At 42.5% G+C, this 24,016-nt stretch overlaps 1 protein-coding gene across 1 annotated transcript in view; it reads right to left on the bottom strand.

The window, feature by feature from the left end:
• The window catches only part of UNC13B (unc-13 homolog B), a 204,141-nt gene that overhangs the window by 171,907 nt on the left and 8,218 nt on the right, over positions 1–24,016 (bottom strand). The window contains exons 2-5 of the mRNA XM_072358936.1: positions 8,706–8,735; positions 6,571–6,670; positions 2,284–2,401; positions 1,157–1,280 (exon numbers count right to left, since the gene is read on the bottom strand). Of these exons, the coding sequence (XP_072215037.1) occupies positions 1,157–1,280; positions 2,284–2,401; positions 6,571–6,670; positions 8,706–8,735 (372 nt within the window). The remainder of the gene's footprint in view (positions 1–1,156; positions 1,281–2,283; positions 2,402–6,570; positions 6,671–8,705; positions 8,736–24,016) is intronic.

Raw genomic sequence — 24,016 nt, 5'->3', positions numbered from 1 at the left:
ATTAACATTATCCAGCTTTGGACATCAGCTACTTCTCTCTTTTACAGACTGGACTGTAGTTAAGAGCAGTGCCTGGTACCTCTACAGAACACTGCACCCAGCCTAATTTCCATCACCCAGCTGATTGTGCACTCAGAACAGTACAACCAGTTTTGCACTCAGAGGACAAGATACAATTTAGATCGATTTTAGTGCTGCAGGAGCAAAGCCCACATCCTGCCTTGCACCAGGAAGGAAAGTTATGAGACTAATAGATGACCTAACTTCTTTCCACAACAGATGGCCAACCATGACAGCTGCTGGTTGAATGCCAGCAACTGCACAAGTGCTCCACCGGTCCTTAGAGCACGATGCAAATTGTTACTGCTGACAGGGGCTTACTTGCAAAATGAAACAAGCAAAGGAGGAGAGATGAGCCTAGCAACGACATGCAGTTTTGAAACACTGAAATGCCCAAGGCAGAATGAAAATGGGGGTTGAGGAGGAACCACATACACACAAACCACAAAAACAACCTCCTTTCTAGATCTTAAGGATCTGCCTTCCTCATTAAAGGAAGAAAAAATAAATCATAAAAACAAAAAACACACTTGAGATGCATTTGCTCCAATTGGCTGCTTTTCCACACTGTACTTTTCAACCAAAAGTAACCAGCAGAAGGGCAGTTATTCTTATGACACCAAGTTATTTATATACCTTGTTAATGATAATGTTCATCTGCTCTGACCATTAATGTTTCACTAACTGAACCGTGTGCTCTTCGCGGGGTTTAAGTGCACCTATCACATATACCTCATTCAAAAAAGCTCTAACTACGCATCTGACCTCTTCTAGAGCCAAATGTATCTAGATGCAAAGAAGCAAATGTTCTCTGTTTAGGAACAAAATGTCTGAGTGTACAATCCTAAAATATTATAAATAGTTTCTTAAACTGCTGCTAGTCTGAACATTCCAACACAGTCAGACCTTCACATTTTCCCTGGTGATTCTTATAAGAAAAAGCCAAATGAAGAATGAACACCATCAATTTGATCTGCAGAGAACTACTGCTACAGAACTGCAAAAAAGCACAACATAACCGTGAGACTCAATTTTCTCCCAAATGCTTGCTCTCTGCTCTTTTAATGCCTTAGGTAAGTCATAGAAATGCACTCACCAAAAGGTAGTTCAAATCTTGTGTCCAGCAAAATTCTGTGAGGAGTCGGGTTTTTGGTTCCACAGATTTCATCACGTTTCATTACAACTTCTGCCTCTAATGTAGACCACTCCCCAGGACCTTCCTGTGAATCACAAGCCACAAATCAAATTTCATGTCCGGCATGTCCTTTTGCAGTGACTCTCATACATTTGCTAAGATAAGGGCTCAAGAAGAACCTCACCGACCTCAAGACCTGGTACCTGTTTTAGGGACATGGTCTAGTGGGTAATATTGATGGTTGGTAGACAATTGACGATCTTAGAGGTCTTTTCCAACCTTAAAGATTCTATGATTTTTAATGCTTAATGGCATCCATTCAGCTTGAGCTGGCTGCCTGGGCTTCCAAATCCTGAACATATTGTAAAGGCAAGATGCAGAGATCTCACAGTAGAACTACTGACTTCTCCACAGAACTCCAAAGATAATTCCCCAGAGGCAGACACAAGAGAGTACTTGGTCAGCCAGAGAAACTAAGCTTTTTTAAACTAAGTTTAAAAAAAAAACAAATCCTGCTTACTTAGAAGAACTACCAAATTAAGTAGGCAGGAGAGCTACAGAAACTGGTGCATCCCATCTCCTACTTTTTTTCAGTACCTATCAGAACCTCTAGACATCTTCTAACACTGCAGCCAGAATCTTTAAGAAAATGATGCAGACATATTCTGAGCTCACCTTAAAAGTCAGTACACTTGCTATCATGGCAGTTATAACATTATCAGGAATGTGCAGACATCTGAGCATCAGACTAAGCAGTAAGTGCTTAAGACCTCAGGCACTTCAAATATACATGTTCCTCAACAGATTAAACCTTATCTCGGAGGTCATTTGTAAGAAAAGTGATAGCTACATATGCTCAGTTTTGGTCTCACTGTTGATGGCCTTCTTTAAAACAAAAAAAGTAAAGCAAAACAAAGAACACACACACACAAAGTGCAACACTGATGCAGTCCTTTTCCTTCACTCAACCTCAGCAGCCTTGCAAGTGGAAGATCTGATGAGAAGCAAAATCCTGATCTGCATCAGGCTAGATTCATAACACTATGAACATTGGAGCTGTCAAAATAAAGTCTGTGTGTTACTTTAACCTCATCAGATTGGCGAATGGCTTTCAAAGCAATCCATACAGTCCCAACCAGCGTGTCCCAGATAAGTCCTTTGTTCCATACTTCGACAATTAGGCCCAGGTCCAGCCGACTGATCTCACTGCAACAAAAGAAAAGACACAGCAGGTGAGGAAAACGCTGAACATGAAACTGTTCTACTTCAGGTTCTGCATTACCAGTGCAATTATCCCAGTAAAACTTTCCATGCAGCTACGTCAAGCTAAAGACAACTTCTGAAAGCATGTGGTCAAGACAGATCATCCGTGTAGGGGACACTACTTTTTAACAATGCATTTCCCATAGTTTAAGTACACGAAACTGCAAAATAAAACCCTAAACTAATTCATGTATGTACTGCCAATAGGAAACTCATCACAACAGTTACAAGCACAAGATGAAGAAATACAGCTTCAGTTGAAACAATGGCAAGCTGCTCTTCCTCATCAGTCACCCCATGCACAGTGGGTACATACTTACCATCAAAAACACAGCAAATGCAAGCATACTCTGTCAGGTCCTAATATGCTAACTACCTATCCCTGAACCTACCACATGCCAGGATTATCAGTCCCAAACACTGCACAGATGCATCAGCAGCACTATCTCTTGCACAGAGCTCAGTTACTTTGTTCCTCTGTGTGGTACCAAAAGGCTCTGAGCCATGTAAACCTCCAGCAACAGGTGGCAATACACACAAGCAACCAGTGAGTACTCAGTTCTCAGAGATACTGACTGTCAATGAGCTGAGGATGCATCTCAAATTAATTTCTCCCAAGTGCCTTCTAACATTAATGCCTCCCTTTTGCATGACAATTAATAACATGCCTGCTTAAGAAAAGTACATCAGATGCACAGCCTGAATGATAAAAGCAATGTATTGAAAACTGCTCATACAGAATCAACTCACTTATGAAGGTTCAGCTCCTTATTTGAGCTCAGGATTTCTCTTCATGCAACTGTCAATTCCTAAAGTAGGCATCCTGAGCATAAAGTGCTGCTGCTTGCTGTCCTTCTGTCCAGTCAAATGCAGCCATGTTAAGTTTAGGAAAGGAAGCTTTAAGCATGCTGATTGCTGTGTTCAATAGGCTATCATCTTGGACAAAAAAAAGAACCACTGCAAAGATTAGCTTTATCCCAGAGACACTTCACAACAAGAGACAATTTTATCTGTAAGACCACTCAGGGAGGTTGGAGTCCCCATCCCCAGGTGTGTTTAAAAGAGGCACTAAAGGACCTGGTTTACCAATGGGACCCAGGTTGATGTTCGGACTGCTGATCACAGAGATCTTTCTCAATCTAAATGACTCATTGGTTCTAAGTTTGGATACAGTTACTCAGCGTAGCCAAGCTAATAACCAGCCACCTGTGCAGTCACCTCTCTGCCTTCCCACTGCTTGTGCATTGGAAAAATCACATTTAACTGATGGCACAGACAAGCTTGAAGTAACAAAAATCACTGGTTTTCTGTTGGCAGGACGAGTGTGAAGCCACAAAGGGAAAGAAAACTGACTAGATTTTCAGACATACTGTAAAATCACATTCTTTGCTTCAACATACATTGACAGAATAAGATATTCACCAGGTGTCTGTAAAGGGCAACAAAGGATATGACACTAAAGGAAAAACAAAAGGATTTTCAGCACAATGGTTTTGATTGCCTTGGGAAGTGTCTCCCTTTCCCCACCTTCTGGTTAGATGAAGAATAGCTTCAAAGAACAAAAGAGCTGAGATTTTAATTTCATGCCCCTCATTTTCTCTCCCCTGCCCCTCTCTCCCCCACAATTTAAACAAAAGATTCCCCCTCCCTCAGCCCCCAGATTTAAATGAAAGACATTTTAACAGTCTTAGCACTCATTAAACCATTATGTTGAAATATTACAGCTTGCGCTTTCACAACAAAGGCGCTTGCTACAGATACGCAGCCCATTTAAAGCTTCTTCAAAATGTCCCCAAAGAAGATAGCGAAGTGCTTTTTCTGGCCTGGTAAACAGGCAAATTTCAAACATCTCCAAAGCAGCAAACTCTGCACTTCTACCTCTCACAAAGAGTTGGGAAGCAAAAAAAGTCATAGAGAGACAGAAAGTGTCGTCTTAGTTGCACTGTATTCTTTTACTATTCCTATAGAAACAGGTAGAGATAGACAGTAAAAGCATCCTTCACACAAAGAAAAGTTACTGTGTTCTAAAATCTTTTCTAACTGCAGAAAGAATAAAAGCAAGCTAATGAGCAGCAATATTGGAAAAATGCTTTTGTTCCTGGGACAATTTAATGTATACAGCATCGTGCAAAACATGCTCACTGCCACATGCAATATATTCTTTTAAAGAAACACCTCAGAAACTGCACTGCTTCCTGGCTAAATCAGGGAAGATAATGGTGAGGTAGTTCAGCTAATACTCCGCTTTCATATCCCCTAGCAACTAATTATGGAGTGGCACAGTGACCTCACAGCATGCAAAACTCCCAGCTGCAATCTGAGAGTAGTTCTAGGAGCTGTCACAGGGGAAGGAGGAGGAGCAATAATGAGAGCAGTCACCTAGCACAAACGAGTGCCACTCTTAAATCCTTGCTGAGTAGCTTCATGGGTACCCCTGGACAACATCTAAAGATGTTGTGTTGTGGCTGAACACAACCCACAGGAAGAAGTCAGTAGCATGGGCACTGGCATGTGACTGTGCAGACAGATACAATCCCCTGCTGCAGCCTTACCCCCAGTCCTGCATGGATCATGTCAGTGGCAGCCACAGACTCTGCAGCAACAGGAATGGTATAGCTGAGATGATGGTGCAATTCAGGAGCATGTTTCACCAGACACCAAACTCTTCTTCCAGAAGCACACTCCTCAGGTGCTGCTCCAAAAGTAAATGTGGGCCACAGAACAGGGGAGTAAAGAGCACTGCTTTGACAGCAATGCTGTACTGATTCAGGCAGCCAGAAGCAAAAGCTTCCCACTTCAGGGAAGGGACAATAAATTGCTGCTGAGTTGGGTAATATACCTGTTAAGCCCCATGAGCACCTCTTCCTACACAGGTTATATAAACATCTCAGTTCCTCTCAAAACCTGCACAACAGCTGTGTTCTGCACAAGACAACCACCACAATCCCCCAACCTAACAGCAAGTCCATGTTAGTTCAGGGAAAAAATAAAAATTAAAATGAAACACTTAACTCCAGGATTCAGTAACTTTCGTTCACTTTGTCTTACAAGGCTATAGCAGTTTTGTGTTAGGACTACGGAGAACTGCACCAGAAGCTTTGAGAGAGCTGGACCTGGTTCTGCTCTTCATGGCAGGGACTGACATCCCCTCCACTGCAAAAGGGGACCTGCAAAGCACTTCCATGGACAGCAGGTTAATAGCAGAAATGTCACCATGCAAACCTGAGCAAAAAGAGCTAACAAGGATCACTGTGCAGAGGCCCTGGGTGCACATACAGATCTTAACTGCCCTGACCAGCCTCATCAGAGGGCCTCCACCCACACCTTTTTCTCATGACCAAGGAGCTCCATTTAAGCCCAGCAATGGGCCTCCAGTCAGCTACATAAGTAACCTGAACTGCAGATGTGCACATCTCTGGCTTAGCCACAGCTGCACTCCATGCCTGCCCTCAGATATCATCAGTCCAGACCCAGCAGAGACTGACTTCTTATGACAACCTCAGCCTTGCCACTATGGGCCTGACTGGCAATTGCAGGACTACATCTGACCCTGATTGCCATTACCAGACATAATCCTGAGTCTGACTTTCTAATGTGCACTCCCTGCTTAACCTCGGAGCTGCCTCACTACTTTGAGCTTGTCTGACAGTCTGGTCTCTCAGCAGAAGTTCACTTAGTCCTTAGAGCTGCCCTGTTCACATTCCATGAGTACTGTGGGACTTAGCACTGACAGGTGAGCTCCTGCTCTGCCAGATGTTACACTGCATTCTGCTTCCAGCTCCTCATCCTCCAAGGAGTATCCAAGCCCCTGCTGCACCCTACCTACCAAACATGTCTGAGAACAGGAATCCAGGGAAACTGTTATCATTAAAAGACACAAGCTTGTGTCGACCACCAATCCAGGGCCCCATAGAAATGATCTCCAGTCTCACACCTCCTTGAGCACAGGTCAGTGTATACAACAGAAAAGTAAATTACTGAAGTTGTCACCAGTTTGGGAATTTCACTCACTTAACTACTTAGTCCATTCAGCACATCACAAAAGCAGCTTCAAAGAAGTGTCAGTGCTCTCACTCCACAGCCACCTCACCAGTGCACAGCACAGTACTTACAACATGAAGTCTTGCTCCCAGCATGGTTGATCACCTCGCACCGCTACTGTTGTGCTCTTCACATTTTGCACTTTCAGGGTCACATAGGTATTGAATTTATCTGGGGAACAAGAGGCAAAAAGTTATCTTCCACAGTTTACCATTTCATCACACAAGCACAATATTTCAAGGTTTTTAGATCTATACAGTTGCCCTGGGCAACTGGTTTAGTATTAAATGTGGAGGTTGGTGGCCCTATTTGAGGCAGGGGGGTTGGAACCTGATGATCCTTGAGGTCCCTTCCAACTCAAGCCATTCTATGATTCTATAAAACAGCATGAAGGTATAGGGCCCATTATGTGGACCATGCAGAGCTAAAATAAACAAGCATGAGGCAGTAGTGGCAATCATGCTGTCTCTTCCCTTCTCACCTAACTGCTCTCCTAGTTACTATCTGGTTTTCCGTCCATGAGTCCACAAATAAACTTTAAAGACAAGTCAGGGGCAGAAAGAAAATAGTGACTTATGCTGATTGTGATAAAATGGATCTGTGTTGCTTAAACGAGCTGACCTGGAAGAACTGTGCTATGCTCATTATTTTGATACGCCGGGATATGCTCAGATGCTTTGTCTTCTAAATCTAAATAAAAAATAAAAAAGCCTGAATGAGGCTTTTTTTCTAGTTCCTACTGCCTCTTTGCTAGCAAGACTAAAAGCTGCCAAGCACAGACACACAGGAAGTTTGAATATAAGCATCTGAGAATGAACAGAGTTCCCACCTCAGACCTACCTATCAGTTTCACCAAACCTTGAATAAGACTTAAACTAATTAGCTATAAAGCAGTGTACAACTTTTAATACTTGCATGTTTGCTGTACCCCAGTATTTGTTAAATCACAACTCATTTTAATGCTGCCAAAATTCATATTGCTGTGAGCTACTACAGCACACCTCAGCATCTAGCTTCAAATATCCTGACAGACAGGAACCAGAAGCTTAAGGAGGAGTCACTGAAAGATGGATTTCCTCATAGCTATCTACATTCTAATTTACATCCTTCTGGGACACTGGGCTTGTTAGTGAAGCCATACACTCACACACTTCTGTTTAGCTACAGTACAGGACAAATACTTCACAGCTCTGAGTACTGTTCTTGGTTGGAAAAAGGCTAAGGTACATAATGTCCACTTCCACTCTGTATAATCAGCTTTACTTCCCTGGAAAAAACTAGGTTTGTTTACACACAGCTATTGACCTGACATGGAATATGGGCAAGGAGAAAGCAACAGAACATGCACAAGCCAGAGAAGTGGGAAGCTTTCAGGTATAACCCAAGAGCTACTATTCAAGAGAATACGGTTGAACAAATACATCATGATTACAGCTGGGGAACTGATTTTGATCTGAGCACTGTTCTAGGTGATGTTCCAGAGGCCACAGTCATTTTTTTCTTTAAATATTCCATTAATAATACATAAAACACTTTTATAGACCTCCTAAAACTGAGTTCTAAGAAGGAAAAAAGAATGAATTGCTTATTCTTCTTTAAACAGAACATCAAATTTCATTCAACAAACATATTTACCTGCTAAGGATTCCTTGTCTAGCATAGTGAAACGTTTGTTTAGATTGGAAATGCTGGGTGCCACCAACCAATTATGTTTATTATACTGTGTGGACACACAACCTGGCAGATGGTATTTCAATCCCAACCACAGCCGTTACGGACCACAACACAAGTGAATCAGTCCTGAGGTACCATCCAGCAGCCCCCTTCAGGATCAAGGAGTCTTGTCCATCAAAACCAGACAGCCACATACTCATTCTGCCTGGTGGATATTTTCAGATCTTGTTTTTAACATGATCAGGAGAAGGGCGAAAGGAAAAGGCAGGATGGAGTGGGAAGAGGTGACCTTATAGGAAAACTTTCCTCACCCACAGCCTGTGCAGGTCAGGAGAGCAGGTGGATATTTCTCAATACTATGTCCAGTTTAGGCTTTCTCTTAACTCAGGTTGTCTGGACACCTGAGGGTAGCTTTTGTCTCTCGTAAGAGAACGTGGAGTAATAAAGAAAAGCAGAGGAAAACTAGAGGCAGCAGTGTGAACAGAACCCACTGCTGCTACACACATGACTCATCAAACAGAGCACGTCTTACCTGGAGGTCCCTGCAGTTTAGCTTTTTTTACTGTAAAGAGAAAAAAAAAAAGAAAAGAAAAAAGAAGAGTCTGTTAGTGATTTTGTCGTGTTATAGTTGTATCAAAGGACATCACATTAACTTGAGAACACTGCACAACAGAGGCTTAGAGGCCAATGACCTGTACTCTTCTTCAGCTTAACAGACCTGGTAACAGAGCCTCCTCCATACCCTATTCCACCTTTCAAAAACAAATCATAGGATTACAGTTTGGAAAGCAATTGGATACGGCTTATGTACAGAAATTTTAAAATTAGCTTTTTCTGCTTAGTAAGATGCCATTTCATACAACCTCACAATGCAACAAATATTCCAAAAGAAATATGGAATTCTTTATAAGCAAAGAATCTTTCCTCAACAGTGCTGAGCAGACTCAACTAAAACCTGAAATAACCAAACCCAAACAGTATCTCTGGTACAACACCTGTAAATCAGATTGACCTGCCATGCCAAATAAACGCAAGTCTGCATTCAAACGTCACTTTTCAGAGCTCACGTCTGATAATTCAATTCCAGGAGGATATTTATCAAAAAAAAGTGGTTAGAACACAAAACAGCACTGGCTCTTCTCACATTTGCTAAGTGTATGCACTAAGATGAGACATCTTTAGGCACAAGGTAGTTTTCATGGTGGAAAATTAAAACTAAGAAGAAAACATACTTAAATTATAGAAGAAGATACACTTGAGTGGCAAAAAGGAGAATAAAAGAACTGTGGAAGTCAACCACCAAAAAAAAAACAAACACCCAACACGTAGCAAAAGTTTCCACAGTCTAACTTTCAAGATAAGAAAGAATGGAGGGGAAAAGGAGGAAGGGAGAAAAGGAAAGAAAAGGAGGAAGGGGGAAAAAGAAAGAAAAGGAGGAAGGGGGAAAAAGAAAGAAAAGGAGGAAGGGGGAAAAAGAAAGAAAAGGAGGAAGGGGGAAAAAGAAAGAAAAGGAGGAAGGGAAAACGCTGCCTTGGAGCAGGCAGTCACCAGTTTATCTCCTCTCCTCAGCAAAAGGCAGGAGACAAGAAAAGGTGTGCATGTGCTGGAGGAAAGGAGAAGGGAGAAAGAGAGGGACTTGCAGTAAACTTCAGCCAGTCTCTCCCTGGTAGAAATAAGCTCCAAAGTTTTCTGCAGGGAAATGGAAGCACACGCTGCGGAAATCACAGATTATTTCACACACAAAAAAAGGGATCTAGCATGGGCCAGTTGCCTCTAGACACAGAGACGGACACAGTCTCTGCAGCTGTCAATGTGCACAGTTATTTCTGTACTGCCACAAAGCGGAAAGCTGAAGATGAAATTTTTAAGTGAAAGATCTAGATGAGAGATGTCCTCACCCACTCATCCCACTTACCACAGGCACTCCAAGCTTTGAGAAAGAACATTTTTAAACAAATGGGAGATGTTAAGTCCCGTTTGGTTTCAAAATGGCTGCTCCCAGCAAATTGCAGGAAGCCCAGCCATTCACAGGCAAGTCCTACACCACTGCTACATTGCTCAGGAAGGGCAGCAGAGGGGCAACAAAAATGAGAGGAAGTCAGGAAGGAAAGAGTCCCATAGCTTTGCACTGCCATGTGCGAACACTGCACTATGGAGATGCAGAGATGCACCTGCTCTCACTGTGCAAGGGAACATCCATTCAATTGCAGAGGGAACAATGAAAGACTGACATATACCTCAATTTTCGGTGTAATGGTAAAAGCTATTAGACAGTAGACAGGTTACCTTGAAACAACTGGATGCAAACTGAACAGATAGGTGGACAAGAAAAAACAAAACAAACAAAAAAGAACAACTGGTGTAAGTAATCAGTTCATACAAATAATTTTCCTTGGAGATCCTCCACCATTATGGTGCTTCTCTACAGACAAGACAACATCTAAATCAAAGTCCTGCCTCTGACACTTCATGAAAAATGAGAATGAGTAAAGAAACCAAGGTTTTACAGTCTCTGCAATCGTCCGTGTGCTACAAAAGGCTGGAGAATAAAACAGACTCTTGAAATACTGGGAAAGATAAAACACAAGATGGTAGAAAAGGTTTAAAATCATTGCCCAGGGGGGGGAAATACAACAGTAAAACATATGTTAATGTTACATTTCAGTTTTACAGATTGATTCTTACGGTCCACTCTTCTATCTGATGGGTATTTTCCTGACAAGGTGCACCATAATATCAGCCAGTGATTTAGGATTAGGCATGCCAAGTAAGCATGAGGTTCAGACAATGCTTTACACGAACCTTGTGAATGGGAACACGCTTACATTCACATAAAGGGAACGTGGCTGTTCTGAACAGCCGCGGATTCGATCTCACCTTTAACATTTGCTTGCAAATCAGAGGGATGCAGACACAGGGAGTGCCTGAGCAGATGGCCAAAAGATTACATCCCCACTAAATCCAGCACATGACTTATCAGCTGGTCACTCATCACTCTACAACAAAATCTACATCCTTACACTGAGGCCAATAACGTGCCATGGACAGACTGTGGGAGGAGAGGGAAGAATGAAAGGATGTGGTTTCATTAGTGCTCTTAAAAACAAAAGCAGTGCTGAAAGCAGAGCATTCAGAATCCATTCTCATGATCAGAAATTTGACAAATAGTTTCCTTTTCCCTGTGAGACATGAGTGCAGCACTAATGTGCTTTTGAGAGTAGGCCATGTAATCTAACTTCCGTAGTAGCTGTTTCCAGCCAAACAGCAGTATTGATTCTAATTTCCATTTCCCTCTATGCTTTTCTCACCTCTCGCAGGCGCTCAAACTTCAGTGCACAGCAATATGAAGCACTAGGTGCAAAGGTTGCTTAAAAGGGAACGAGACCACAGCAGAAGGTTAACGCTGTCCAAGACTGAGTCACCACACCAAATCCACTGCCTGTGCACCCTCACAGCAAGCACAGGGAACAGAAGGAGTCCTGCTTGGCAGAGAAAGACTGGCAAGACCATGCTCTAGGCCTGGAGGTCTGTTACGTTTTCTATCAGCTATATTGAGTCTCTGGTAGCAGTTTTGCTGTCTGAACCCTGGATCAACTGCTCCAGCACATGTAAGCATAACAGGGTCAGAAACTCGACACCTCCTGCACACTTCTTGAAAGCCATTTATAAACCCATCAGAGGTGGATAAGTGGTGCAATACTGGCACATCTAGCAAGGACTGTTCTGCCCTGAGGATCCTACAGGTACTTTCCCCTCCCCAGGAAATCAAATGTTTTCCAAGCACAAACCCTGCAGGTCCTCACCTCCTTTTTTTCTTTCCCACTACCTGGATCACAAAAGATGCTCTAATCTGGAGGGAGCAGAAGCCTTGCAGTGATTTTGACCCATGATTTTTAAATCAGCCATTGTTCTGCATTGCACGTTCCCTATACAAGCTCTGCAGCACTGTAGGTATGCTGTTAAACACAACTGCATATGCAATAGCGGAACAGTAGTACTGACTGCGCCATGAAATTCTTCTCATTCCTTCGTAACTCTAAAAAGGAGAGAGCTGGATGAAACAGCAGCTTACTGGTTTCCCAAGCCCGTTGTACCAATTCAGCATGGTGCAGCCACCATGCCATTTCAAGCGTGAGACAGGTTCTAAAAGATATGTTCCGCTGCACTCTCACACTTCTAGAACAGCACTATGTATAGAAGGAAAAGACTTCCCTGAACAAGTTCAGAGGAAAAATAACTGCACAGAAGCCCCCAGGAACCCACTGGAGCTCAGCAGCAGCCTCCTTCACAGGCAAGAGCAAGGTCTACTTGGACCCATCCCCTGTACACAGAGAGCTGCTGAGTTAAAGTGGTCATTGCAACCGAGACGTTACTTCAACCGTATGGACAGATAAGAGACTTAAGTCACGTTTATTACATTATGCTTTGTCTTTCTGCCAAGGAAAACAAACCACTGGTTTACATAAAACCATTGTTCCGCTGAACCAGTGAGGAGAGTGCTTTACATACATCCTTCAAGAATGACGTGTTGGAAACACAGTGGGTACCTTTGAGGACCAACAGATCTAACAGCTGAGATCACATGTACAATCAATAGAGGTTAACATTATGCTATGGCTTGATTTGAAGGGAGGGCTGAGCTGACCAGAGTGCTAGGGAGCAGAAGAAAGAAGAACCACAAGAAAACACCACTGTACTTGATAACGGGCAGACAGCAGGGATCCAGCACAGACTTCCTTCAGGACCAGAAAGATTCAGATTGCACCTAAAGTCACAATTTTTCTGACTTAATACTCAAATACTCCAAAAAGCCACCACCTGTTTGGCTGCAACAGCTCTGGGGAAACCTGGATGGCCTGAGCAGCAAGCCACCTGAACCACTACGTTGTTCTCAACTGTAGTCCAGGATAAACGAAGCAGATGAGTGTTTATTTTTATGGTTATTTTTATATTACGTTTATTTTTAATAACAAGAAATCAAGAAATAAACACTTTAAAATTACAACTCCTGGCCACGTAACAAAGAACTTTCTTCAATTTGACCACTCTAAATACCCACAGGACAACCTGTTTCATCTTTCTCAAGGCCCTGGGAATCACACCAAGCAAGAGGAGGGTAAGCTCCTTTCAGCAGCCACCTACACCTAAAAATCAACCGCTTTCATTCTTGGATTCTCTCAGAGGCAAAGGAAAGCTTCTATTCTCTTTCCTGTGGTAGCAAATCGATCTACCCAGGGGATTTTCGTTTTGCCAGATGTCTTGACATTGAATTATAATCCCTCTTAATTCACATCAATTAGCATTTTCCTGCTCCAGATCATCTGCAAATTCATTACCCTGTCCAGAGACACACAAAGCTACAAGGTTTATTTGATTTACAATACAATTTCCAGCAATGCTTCCTATTTCAACTTCAGAACTTTGGAGATATCAAACCCAGGAAATCACTACATGAAATACACATCCCAATAAGCATCTAGATAACCAAACTTCAATAGCATTTGTCTGTCCTCTGCTAGTTTAATATTCAGCAGTGCCTGCAAGCCCACAAACCCACAGGAAGACAGCATTTTCCTTGCCTGCCTCCTTCCACATCTTGGACACCTCACGCCTTGAGCCTGACAGATATTTCCAGTGGGGAAGGGACACTGCAACTACTTCTGGTTCTCCCCATCACTTTTTCCTTTGCAGAATTTACACTGCCCTGAGCTCTTCAGTTGTACAGGCAGAACTTTGGTGGGCAAAGTACTGAAATCCATCAAGAAAAAGCAGGTTTTGTTATACACAGAAGCTATATATCATTGTCTTGTCAAAACCTGCTCTACTACTGCCGTAGCTCATGGACATCAGAGAGGCACAGCACACCGGCACCCTATTTACTTCTCAAGAATTTGGAGAGATACCAGAACAGCAGGATGGCCAATCTGTGGAAAAATGAGCAAACACACGTTTAGTATGCCATGTTATTGAAACATGCATCTGACTATTTTGTTCAATACCCAGCCTGATCACCATTTCATTACAAGGCCCTACTTCCCTAACAGATATTTCCTGCAAAAGAAGGGTGACGATTCAGTTTACTTTCTACAGTTGTTTAATGCAGTAGGCAGTTAATAAATGTAGGCTTCTAACACTCTCAATGATAAAATTGACTCAGACAGTTGGAGAGACATCTGGATCTTATTTACAGGTTAATCTGTTACCAGATTTGGTTTGACACACTGACTTAACAACACACAGGTTTTCGTGCCCATGAACTGAAGAGTTTTGTACGCACTCTTGCTGGTTGCTCAGCTCAAGAACCCACCTACCTGAAATACTCCTTGAACAACCTCAACAATCAAAATTCAAAAATACAGAAGGCAATTCTAGAAGCCTGTCAAAGAGCAGCAATTTATATACATAAATGTGGAGAGAGAGAGAGAGAGAGAGAGAGAGAAACACATAATTAGTGCTACAGAGCACATGCTGTGGCAATTGCAATGATGAATGAAGAGTTTTAAGATAAAAATCAAACCAATATCTCAATTAAAAAAAAAAAAAAAAAAAAAAAAAGAGTAACAAGCCAAATAAACAAAAAAACAACACTGAGATCAAAAGCATCTTATTTGGAAGGACAGAAAAAATGAAATGAAAATTACACTTATCATTTTACCCAATAAAACCTTAGAGATTTTACCAATAAAATGCTTAAAACACTGACATGCTGTTTTGTAACCCATAGCTCAAATAATTATTGCACTGAGCATTAGTACTCGGTGAAACTCCTGCTTTGTAGCAAGGAAGCTGCAAGAAGTTGACTTACAGCTGACCTCAGAATGAGCTTCCTGAAAGTCAGAAGGAAGCATTCTATTGATTTCAGATAAACAGCAGCTGAAAGGAGCTTGATTGTTTCTCCTATCTAGGTAAAAAGCAAATACTCAGGAGCCTTACAGCCACAAAAAACTGGAGACAGATGCTGGGAAGCAGAAAAGAAAGTAGAGCATGCAATTCTTGAACTTTACAACCACAGCAAGGGATCAGCACTGCTGGTGAATCCAGTGCTTCAACAAAATATCTAGTTTCCATACAAAATGCAGTCAGAAACAACAACAACAACAAAGTGTAGAAGTCTCTAGTTCTAGGCTGCTTGTGTGGCTGTGTCAAGCAGGAGAGGGGAGGTATTCCAAAGCCAGGTGAGGATCACTGGTGAAGTTCTTCCATAATATAGGGCTACCTTTTCTCCTGACAGTGTGGTCCCACACTTCAGCTCACAGACCACCAGGCCCAGGAGACTTCCCCACCAAGCACCCATAAGACCAATAGCAGAGCCTCAAGTCACCATTCAGGTAAGAAGAATCATAAGCCGTCTTCTGTTAGCTTTGGGAACTGCTGCAATGACAGCTTCCTGGTGCCCAGACAAAAGGTTTTCCCACTAGAAACACATCTCATTACCCATCCCTAAAGGCTGGTCAAAAAACAGCTTTCAGGAGCTCCTCTAACTGCGCTGGAGACACAGAGCCCCAGAGTTACGCCCAGTTTAAATACTGCTCTCCTGAGAGCCCTTCATGTCATCACTCACTTCTCCAGCTTCTCTGACAATAATCATCATCTCAGTGCAGGCTGACAAACTAATTCTACAAGTAGAGAGATGCTTAGTTAGAAGTGAGCTTTACAACTCCAGATTTTGAGGGGCTACAAGCAGGGTTCAGTCCCTTACCACTACAGTCCTTGCTCCTCTGGAACGGACACACACACACTGCTTGGCTGAGTAATCCCTCCTAGCTGTGGGCAGCCTTAACATCACCTCTGCTTGGTCTGGATCATTCGTGTTTTCTTCAAGATTAGAGAAAACACACACCAAAATTTTGTATGTAGTGATTAACAAATCAAGAGATGATACTTTCGTCTGACGTTTGCTTGGGGTAGAGGGAGAAGCAAAGGGTGGTGACTGAGAAACATATTTGATCCTATATGTGCAAGAAAGCATATTTTAAACAAGACAGCAATAGAGAGTGTAGCCAACACCCCTGATTCTGCAGAAGAACTCAACCTGTAGAGATGTAATGTCCAAACACTAAAGCCAGCTGCTGAAAAGCACAACTCAGATGAATCCTCTGTCATCTTTTTCTTCCCTTCTTGGCCTGCCAACACATATACATATTGCAGAAGATTCCCTGGAGTTTCTGCTCAGCAGCTGCTTTGAACTGAGCAGTGAGGACAGGAACAAAATCTCCTACTCAAAGCAGAGAGATTATGGAGAGGTTAATCCTCCTGATGCTGGCAACACAGACAGCTCTGTCAGGTGACCTGGTTCCCGACCAAGAGGTGAACTAAACAGGAATCCAAGCTGCCTCTTCTCTCCGGTATTCTGGTTAATACAAAACAAAACAAAAAAAAGCTCTGCAAAAAAATACTAGAGTTAGTTATTCAGTGCGTGACTCTTCCTTACAAAACATACTGTTAGATCGTGCTTCGTTTCTTTTGCTTTAAGAGGTTCCTCACAGGTTACAGATTTCCCCTGAACATATCATGGTTTATGATCAGAAAAGACAGAATGCCTACTCCTGTGCCTGTGCCTGATTAGGAAAAAGAAAAGAAAAAACAAAAGAATCCATCAAGTCTTTCCAAACTTACAGATGAAGATAAATATAGAGCAAGGAAGAAAGAAGGCCTGCACGTTTCCAGTAGCGCAACTTACTCTTCATTCAAGCTCTGTGAGATTAAGAAATGTGATTTTTTGCATTAGTGGAAGTGCCTGAGTGGATAAAGTGAACAGAACCTGCACTTTTCGATTTTAAACAAAACAGACCTTAACTCAGATATGCCAATAGCTGTCAGAAACTATGGAAACGCATATGATGAAAGCCATAGCCTTGTGCCAGAAGGCAAGATGTAATATTTCAAATCTCATAGCAGCCACTTTGAGTTGGGAAAACAACTTTGCTGACAAACAAGTAGTTCAACTAATTTAGACCTAATTCAGAAATGTTTGCTTTTTTTTTATTATTATTATTTTTTAATGAATTTCATTTCTTTACAGATTAATTTCTTCCAAGACAGAAAGGATGTGCAGTAGCTGCTCAGGCATGTACAGGTAAAGACCACTTAAATGTCTTGGCAGAGTTATTAGGTCAAATGACACCACCTGGTCACAGCAAGGTAACAGCTACAAGACACAAGTATTCTGTCTGGTACCAAACAAAGAACAAAAAACAGGAATTACAGATAGAATAACATAACTTGCATTCACTTCCTACAGCTAGAATGTCATCTGTACAGATTCCTGAATGACTTTTGCTTCTGCGCTTCCTGGTCAGATTTAGATTAAACCAGAAACGCCCTGGAAAAGAAGTTGCTGACTAACCATACAAGAAGGGAATGCCACCTAAATAAGGCCTCAGCACCTTCTGGTACTTTCAACTTAAAGAAGCAAGCAATGGACTGAACACAGCTACTCATCAAGCGTGAGTGAACACAAGCCTGCCAGAAGTGGGACAGAGATAAAAAGAGACAGTAATGTGTATCATTGTTCAACTTCTAAAGTTTAACATACTTGTTGGAAGAGCAACTCAATGCAATTGTGTGTGGATTCAGTAGTGTTTTGTTTTTTTCCTTCTAATAAAAATATCCCACCATACTACACTCTGCAAGATAAGCTCCCAGGAAAAACAGCACCTGCATTCTCCTGAAGCAAATAATGGAGAAGAATTAGTCTACTTTGAAAAATAGTTTTAATAAAGATGTTAAAATTATCTTACTTATTTCAATGCTCTGGTACACAAAACATAAAAAAAACATAATACAGAGAAGATAGAAATAAGCTGGCTGCAAGCACAAAAGAAGAGTAGAAGAAATCCTAAGGGTATCAGGTAACCCAATGAGATTCCCACACTGGGATGAAGGATTTAGCAGAATACTGCCTGTGGAGGAACTTCTTGTAAATCTAACTTAGCTCTCAGCGTTCACTGAGTGCTCAGACAGCAGTAATCCCTGGAGAACAAAGACGAATTGCAGAGGTAGAACAGACAAGTCTCATCAACTTTCTTTCGTTCTGCTTCAGTCCCTGGGATGTCGATTGCTTTTTATGTTCCCCTACAAAAGGCTGAAAAGGATATTTTAAGTCAAGGTTGTAAAGACAGAATGTGTTTCCCAAAATTCAGCTAGGGACTGACACCAAAACAAGCACTGGATTCTACCTCCACCTGGGAGCAGAAGCTGAATGCCAATTCCCCACAGCAGTACTGCAATACTGGAAGGAACTATGTCTCCTGACCACTTTAGCTCTCACCTGCTAACATTTTTGTTCTGACGCTGCAAGTATAAAGAACTGAACTGTAACCTGGTGTTGCTGTTGACAAGGTTTATGCCCAAGATACACAAACCCACGTGGTCTGCATATATTTTGGCCTCCATTAAAATTATACTGAAATTCCATCAGGCTAAATGCTATTAGCATCAAAATTGTTAACTAAAATGAACAGCCTTTATTAACAATTTAGCGTGAGCAAATCTCACTCAAAGCAGTTTGTTGTATTATTGTTGTAAGCAAGCAGTTGTCAGAGCAATAATTCACATCATAATGAAGCTAGTGCTGTGAGGATCACAAAACTGGAATGGCCCTTAGAGTCACCACACCTAGTTTTTGTTCTCACAAGAATCTGAACTGCAGAATCACAGAATGGCTTGGGCTGGAAAAGACCTCAAAGCCCACCCAGCCCCAACCCCTGCAGTGGGCTGGTTGCCCCCACCAGTTCAGGCTGCCCATGGCCCCATCCAACCCAGCTCTGAGCACCTCCAGGGATGGGGCACCACAGCTCTCTGGGTAGCAGTGCCAGCACCTCACTGCTCTGTGAGTCAAGAATTTCCTCCTAACCTCAATTTCTCCCATTTTAGTTAAAACCATTCCCCCTTGTTCTATCACTATCAGACCAAGAAAAATTTAGTCTTTCTCCCAGTTATAAGCTCCTTTCAAGGACTGGAACGCCACAAGGTGGTCCCCCCAGAGCCTTCTCTTCTGCAGACTAAACAAGACCAGCTCTCTTAGCCTTTCTTCATAAGAAAGGTGCTTCAGCCCTCAGAGCACCTACATGGTCCCCCTCTGGACCTGCTCCAATAGCTCCACATTCCTCCTGTACTGAAGGCCACAGACCTGGATGCAGTTACTGCAGGTGGGGCCTCATGAGGGCAATGCAAAGAAGGACTGGCTCATGCCAAGTCTTCCATCTACCTGAATCCGCAAGTCCTCCTTTTCAGGGTCTGCTACCAAGGAGCACGTCTGGGATTGTCCCAGCACAAACGTAACACCTTTGCACTTAAGTGTTGTTGAACCTTATTTGTTTCACTTTTTTGGGACTACTTTTCAAGGCTGTCCAGGTCTCTTTGGATAGCATGCCTTCCTTCAGCTGTATCAACTGCACCACTTCACTGGACGTCACCAGCAAACTTGCTGAAGATGCAGTCAACCCCACTGTCCAGGTCATTCCCTTTTTCCAGTAGCAGGGACTTCACAGGACAATCACAAGTTCTTGGATATGACAGAGAATGGTTTGGCAACTACATCAGTCTCACCAGGCAGTCTTGGATTTGCTCTGGTCTTACAGTGGGAGGGATTTGGCTCCCCCAGCCGCTGTCCAGAGTTTCAGGGATGTGAGAAACACAAGGAACCCAAGACAAAGAACTCATTTGAAACCCTCAGCCTTCTCCACATCTGTTGAAGCCAGTTCTCCCTTCTCATTTCCCACAGGCAGTACACTCCCCATTGGCCTGTTACTTCAGACCAATATACCTGTAAAATCTCTTTTTGTTATTTTTCACATCCCCTGCCAAATTCAGTTCCATCTGTGCCTTGGCTTTCCTGATCACATTTCTGCATATCACTTAATCCATTCAAAACCATTCCTAATTTCCAGGTCAGGCTCTATTTAACAACACAGTTTTACCTACTACATCGTATGCCAGTGCTATACTCCACCCTACGAGGCTTTCTTTACCCCATGTTTAATTATCTGATGCTTTTTCTGGACAGAACTCCTAGATCTCACCTGCAGCTGTTGATCAGTTGGAAAACGTCACAACATCCTTGTCTTCTCACCATAGATACTGAAAGGAAGAGAGAGTCAGTCATGTTTACTTCAACCCTCTCCATTTAGTCCTACCTGAGCTCATCTTTTCCAAACAGGTTCGGCCAGTGCAAGGCACAGCACTCATGGACGATTTACCTACACCTTTGTACCTCCCTCTCTGCTCAGAATACTTCCCCTAGCAATACTGTCTCACCTTTTCCAATGTGGCAGAGACAAAAGGACTCCTCAGCACCTCTCCTTTCACTAAGCAACTTGTTTTTCGGAAATTCTTCTCATTTGCCTTCACACTCATAACTCTACTTACTATCAGCTCATTTTCATTATGGCTGTCCTTGGGGTCATTTAATCCTTCACACATTATACTTACTTGCTTCCAAATCAACTATACCACTAGGACTCAGCTTTAGAGCACATTTGACACACCTGCATTTCTACTTTCCTTGCCATACCACAAGTGGAAGACATCTATCTGCTTCTTCTGCTGGCCATTTCAATGCTACTAGCCTCTGCTACAACCAGTTTCCAGGCAACTTTACATTTCTTCTGCCAGTTCCAGATGTCTTCGAAAACAAATGTCAGCTATGGTGATTGGAGAGATGTTTGTTTCATCCACAAACAAGAGGCTGGCTCAGCACAACTTCCCACTTGCAAATCTACACCCAATCTATATCCAATTACTTTCCATGCTGCTTCCATCCATCTATAAAGCTTTTATTACACCTCTTTAAATTTGATTTTAAAACTCACGTTATCACATCCTCCCCTGCTTTAGAGGTCAAGATGCATCTGTTGCCCACAATCATCCCTTATCTCCTTATCTGTCTGCCCACTTGCAGAAACCACATATCTAGTTAGGTGATGTCACTGCTGGCTCACAGCAGTAAGCTTCTGCTACCAGACTTCAAATTTCAAGTGCTGTCTATTTCAGTACTCTGAGCCAGAGTTCACCTAACTCAAATTCAGTGAGGTGTTAAAGTTTTGCTCCCACCTGTACATCTGTGCAGGGGAAATGGCCTCAAGTTGCGCCAGGGCAAGTTTAGGCTGGATGTTAGGAAACACTTCTTTACAGAAAGGGTAGCCAAGTACTGGAACAGGCTCCCCAGGGAGGTGGTTGAATCGCCATCCCTGGATGTGTTTATGAGCCGTTTGGATGTAGTGCTCAGGGATATGATTTAGCAGAGGGTTGTTAGAGTTAGGGTACTATGGTTAGGCTGTGGCTGGACTTGATGATCTTCAGGGCCTTTTCCAACCTGGGTAATTCTATGATTCGTAACATCAGCACAGCTCTCCATCCTCATAAGAAACAACTGGTGCAGTTCAGGGATCGCACCTACTGCACCTTCCTTCTGCACCTTGCTCCTGTGCACAGTGGTTTCCTGATTCTCATTTTCATGTGACCAAAGCACCTGATGTTATCTGATTTAATATCCTTTACAGGAGTTCATCCCATCTGCTGAGTCGGAAGCCCCTGCCTTAATCCCTGGACTTCCTGATCCTCAAGATACACCTTCCTTTACAAACTGATTGTTTCAACTCACACCTCACAGAAGTTCTGTACTTGTACACTGTACCCTGACACAATGACCAGGTGAATCATCAGCTCTAGGGCCACTTGCTAGGTGGAGCCTTTCTTTGTTATTTGAGATGCTAATATTTGTCCCTGTAGCTTCACAGATTTCCATCTCCTCCTCTGTACTCAAGCTCCTGACTTCACCAAAAAGCTTCTCAAGGTGTTTCACAACTGCTGGTCTAAGTTAAATTGTGGTCACACAAACCAAGTTCAGTTCTACATCCGGCTCCTCTTCAGCATCCTCTGCACTTCTTAGGGCCTCATTTACAATTAACTGTATTGATCTTGTGGCTTCAGTCGCTGTCTGACAATGAATATGCCTGACAACACAGCTCTCTACCCAGCCATTACCAGCAGTATTTGTCCTCTGGTGTGGAGCAGTTAGTCTGCCACAGTGACAATGCCCAGGAACACTCCTCTCTAAACATATTATGAGATTTCTAGCCACATTTAAATCCTGGACTACATGCAGTAGATCTCTAGTGCTATCACAGCAAAATCTCTTATCAGCTCTTCCCAAAGTAATTTCAGCCCAGCTGGTTCTCTTTTATCCACACTAATGCAGCTTTGCAATTCTGCATCACTAACACCGTGGAATATTGCCAGTCACCTTTGTTCCTCTCTTCCCAGAGCAGGGCATCTCCTCCAGCATCTCCAGGGAAACTACTAATAAAACACTTCTCGCTGTTTACTTTCTATAAGTTTATGTAACTAAACCACTTCTTTCTAAAAATTATGTCATCCTTATTTCCTCCCCAGCACCACCAGCCCTTCCCTGAAAACATAAAATGTGAGCCTCTGTAAGCACACACAGGGTTAACTCACATATTCACACTTCAGTCACATGCTGCTCTGCTCCAATGGAGCTTGAACACATTTCCATATCTTTGACTGAAGTGGCAGATACACACAGAACGGTAACTACAAACTCAGGTTCACAACACCAGCTTGGTTGCTAGCACCCTGGTAAACCACGCTCCTCGTTCTGAGCAAAACGTAACAAAACGCTGATGAAAAATACCAGTCTGACGGGTCGTGGCATGTCTTGATCTCTTTTCAAGACATGAAAAATATGTGTATGTTTCTGATTACAGCCTGATTAGCAAGAACACAGCAGCCAAGTACTTCCATGCAAGTGATAGGCATTACCTAATCCCCCTTTTGCCAACTTTACCATACTGAAAGGTTTGACAGGAGGGTGGAATTTCATCGCAGCTTATCCAGTCTGAGCAAAGACACGTCAACTTCTGCGGTTGTGATGCTACAGCTCAGCAACCCATTCAAGCCAAAAAGCATTCATTTGTTGTGCATGATGGCAAACAACATAAGGCTGCCTGGAACTGCAGCAAATCCTTCAACAAATTTAATTCAGAATCACATCTTTTTCTAAGAGAATCTAGGTTGTTAGACTGAAAAAATACTATGTCCTACAGAGGGTCATATTAGATTACTACAACAATCCATTCTGGCCTTATAACTATAGTGTTTCTAAGCAGTTAATCTCAAAAAATCTGCTATTAAAATGGAGAATACGCAGACTCTACTTGCTTAATTTGATATGTGAAAATCTAATAAAATGTTGCAGACACAGCAAGTTATAGCAGGCAGGAAAAGCTGGAAGAAAATTACCATCTCACATCCCTTTCCTCCTTCCCAACATGCTTACGCTACCTGACAGATTCAAGCAACATACAACATGTTTAGGTCCAAATGATAGTTCAGTCTGGCACATAAGTGAACTAGAAAAGAGACCAGTCTACGAAACATTACTTCAATTTCGGTGGTATTACAATTCCCACATCCAAAAACAAAGGCAGTTTTCTAGAAGATTTTTAAGAAACACCAAAGGAAGCGCACCCTTCCAGGAGGCTACTGAAGAATGACACACTTGCTTTCAAATGAAAGCTTGATGGGGAACAGCTCGTGAAATTGGGAAAGTGAACAAAACTGGAAGGACACAATTTTCTAAAACACACGAAGCTGTTAAGTCAGCTGTCAAATTCCTTCCTCACCCACACCTGATAAACGTCCTTGGCATCATCTCAGGTAGTGTCTGATACTCCTGCCATTATAGGAAAACAGTTATTAAAAGTTTCCAGGTTAGCAGTTTGCAGATCTCCGGTGCACCTGCAGTTATAACACACCGCAGGGACTGCGGTTGCTGGAACAGAAGACTAAATGTGAATCATCACAGGCACTGGAAATCTA

Source organism: Excalfactoria chinensis, chromosome Z, assembly GCF_039878825.1.
Source record: "Excalfactoria chinensis isolate bCotChi1 chromosome Z, bCotChi1.hap2, whole genome shotgun sequence".
In the NCBI taxonomy this organism is placed as follows: domain Eukaryota; kingdom Metazoa; phylum Chordata; class Aves; order Galliformes; family Phasianidae; genus Excalfactoria; species Excalfactoria chinensis.
The sequence above is the reverse complement of the archived record's forward strand: the minus strand, read 5'-3'. Positions and strand labels throughout refer to the sequence as shown.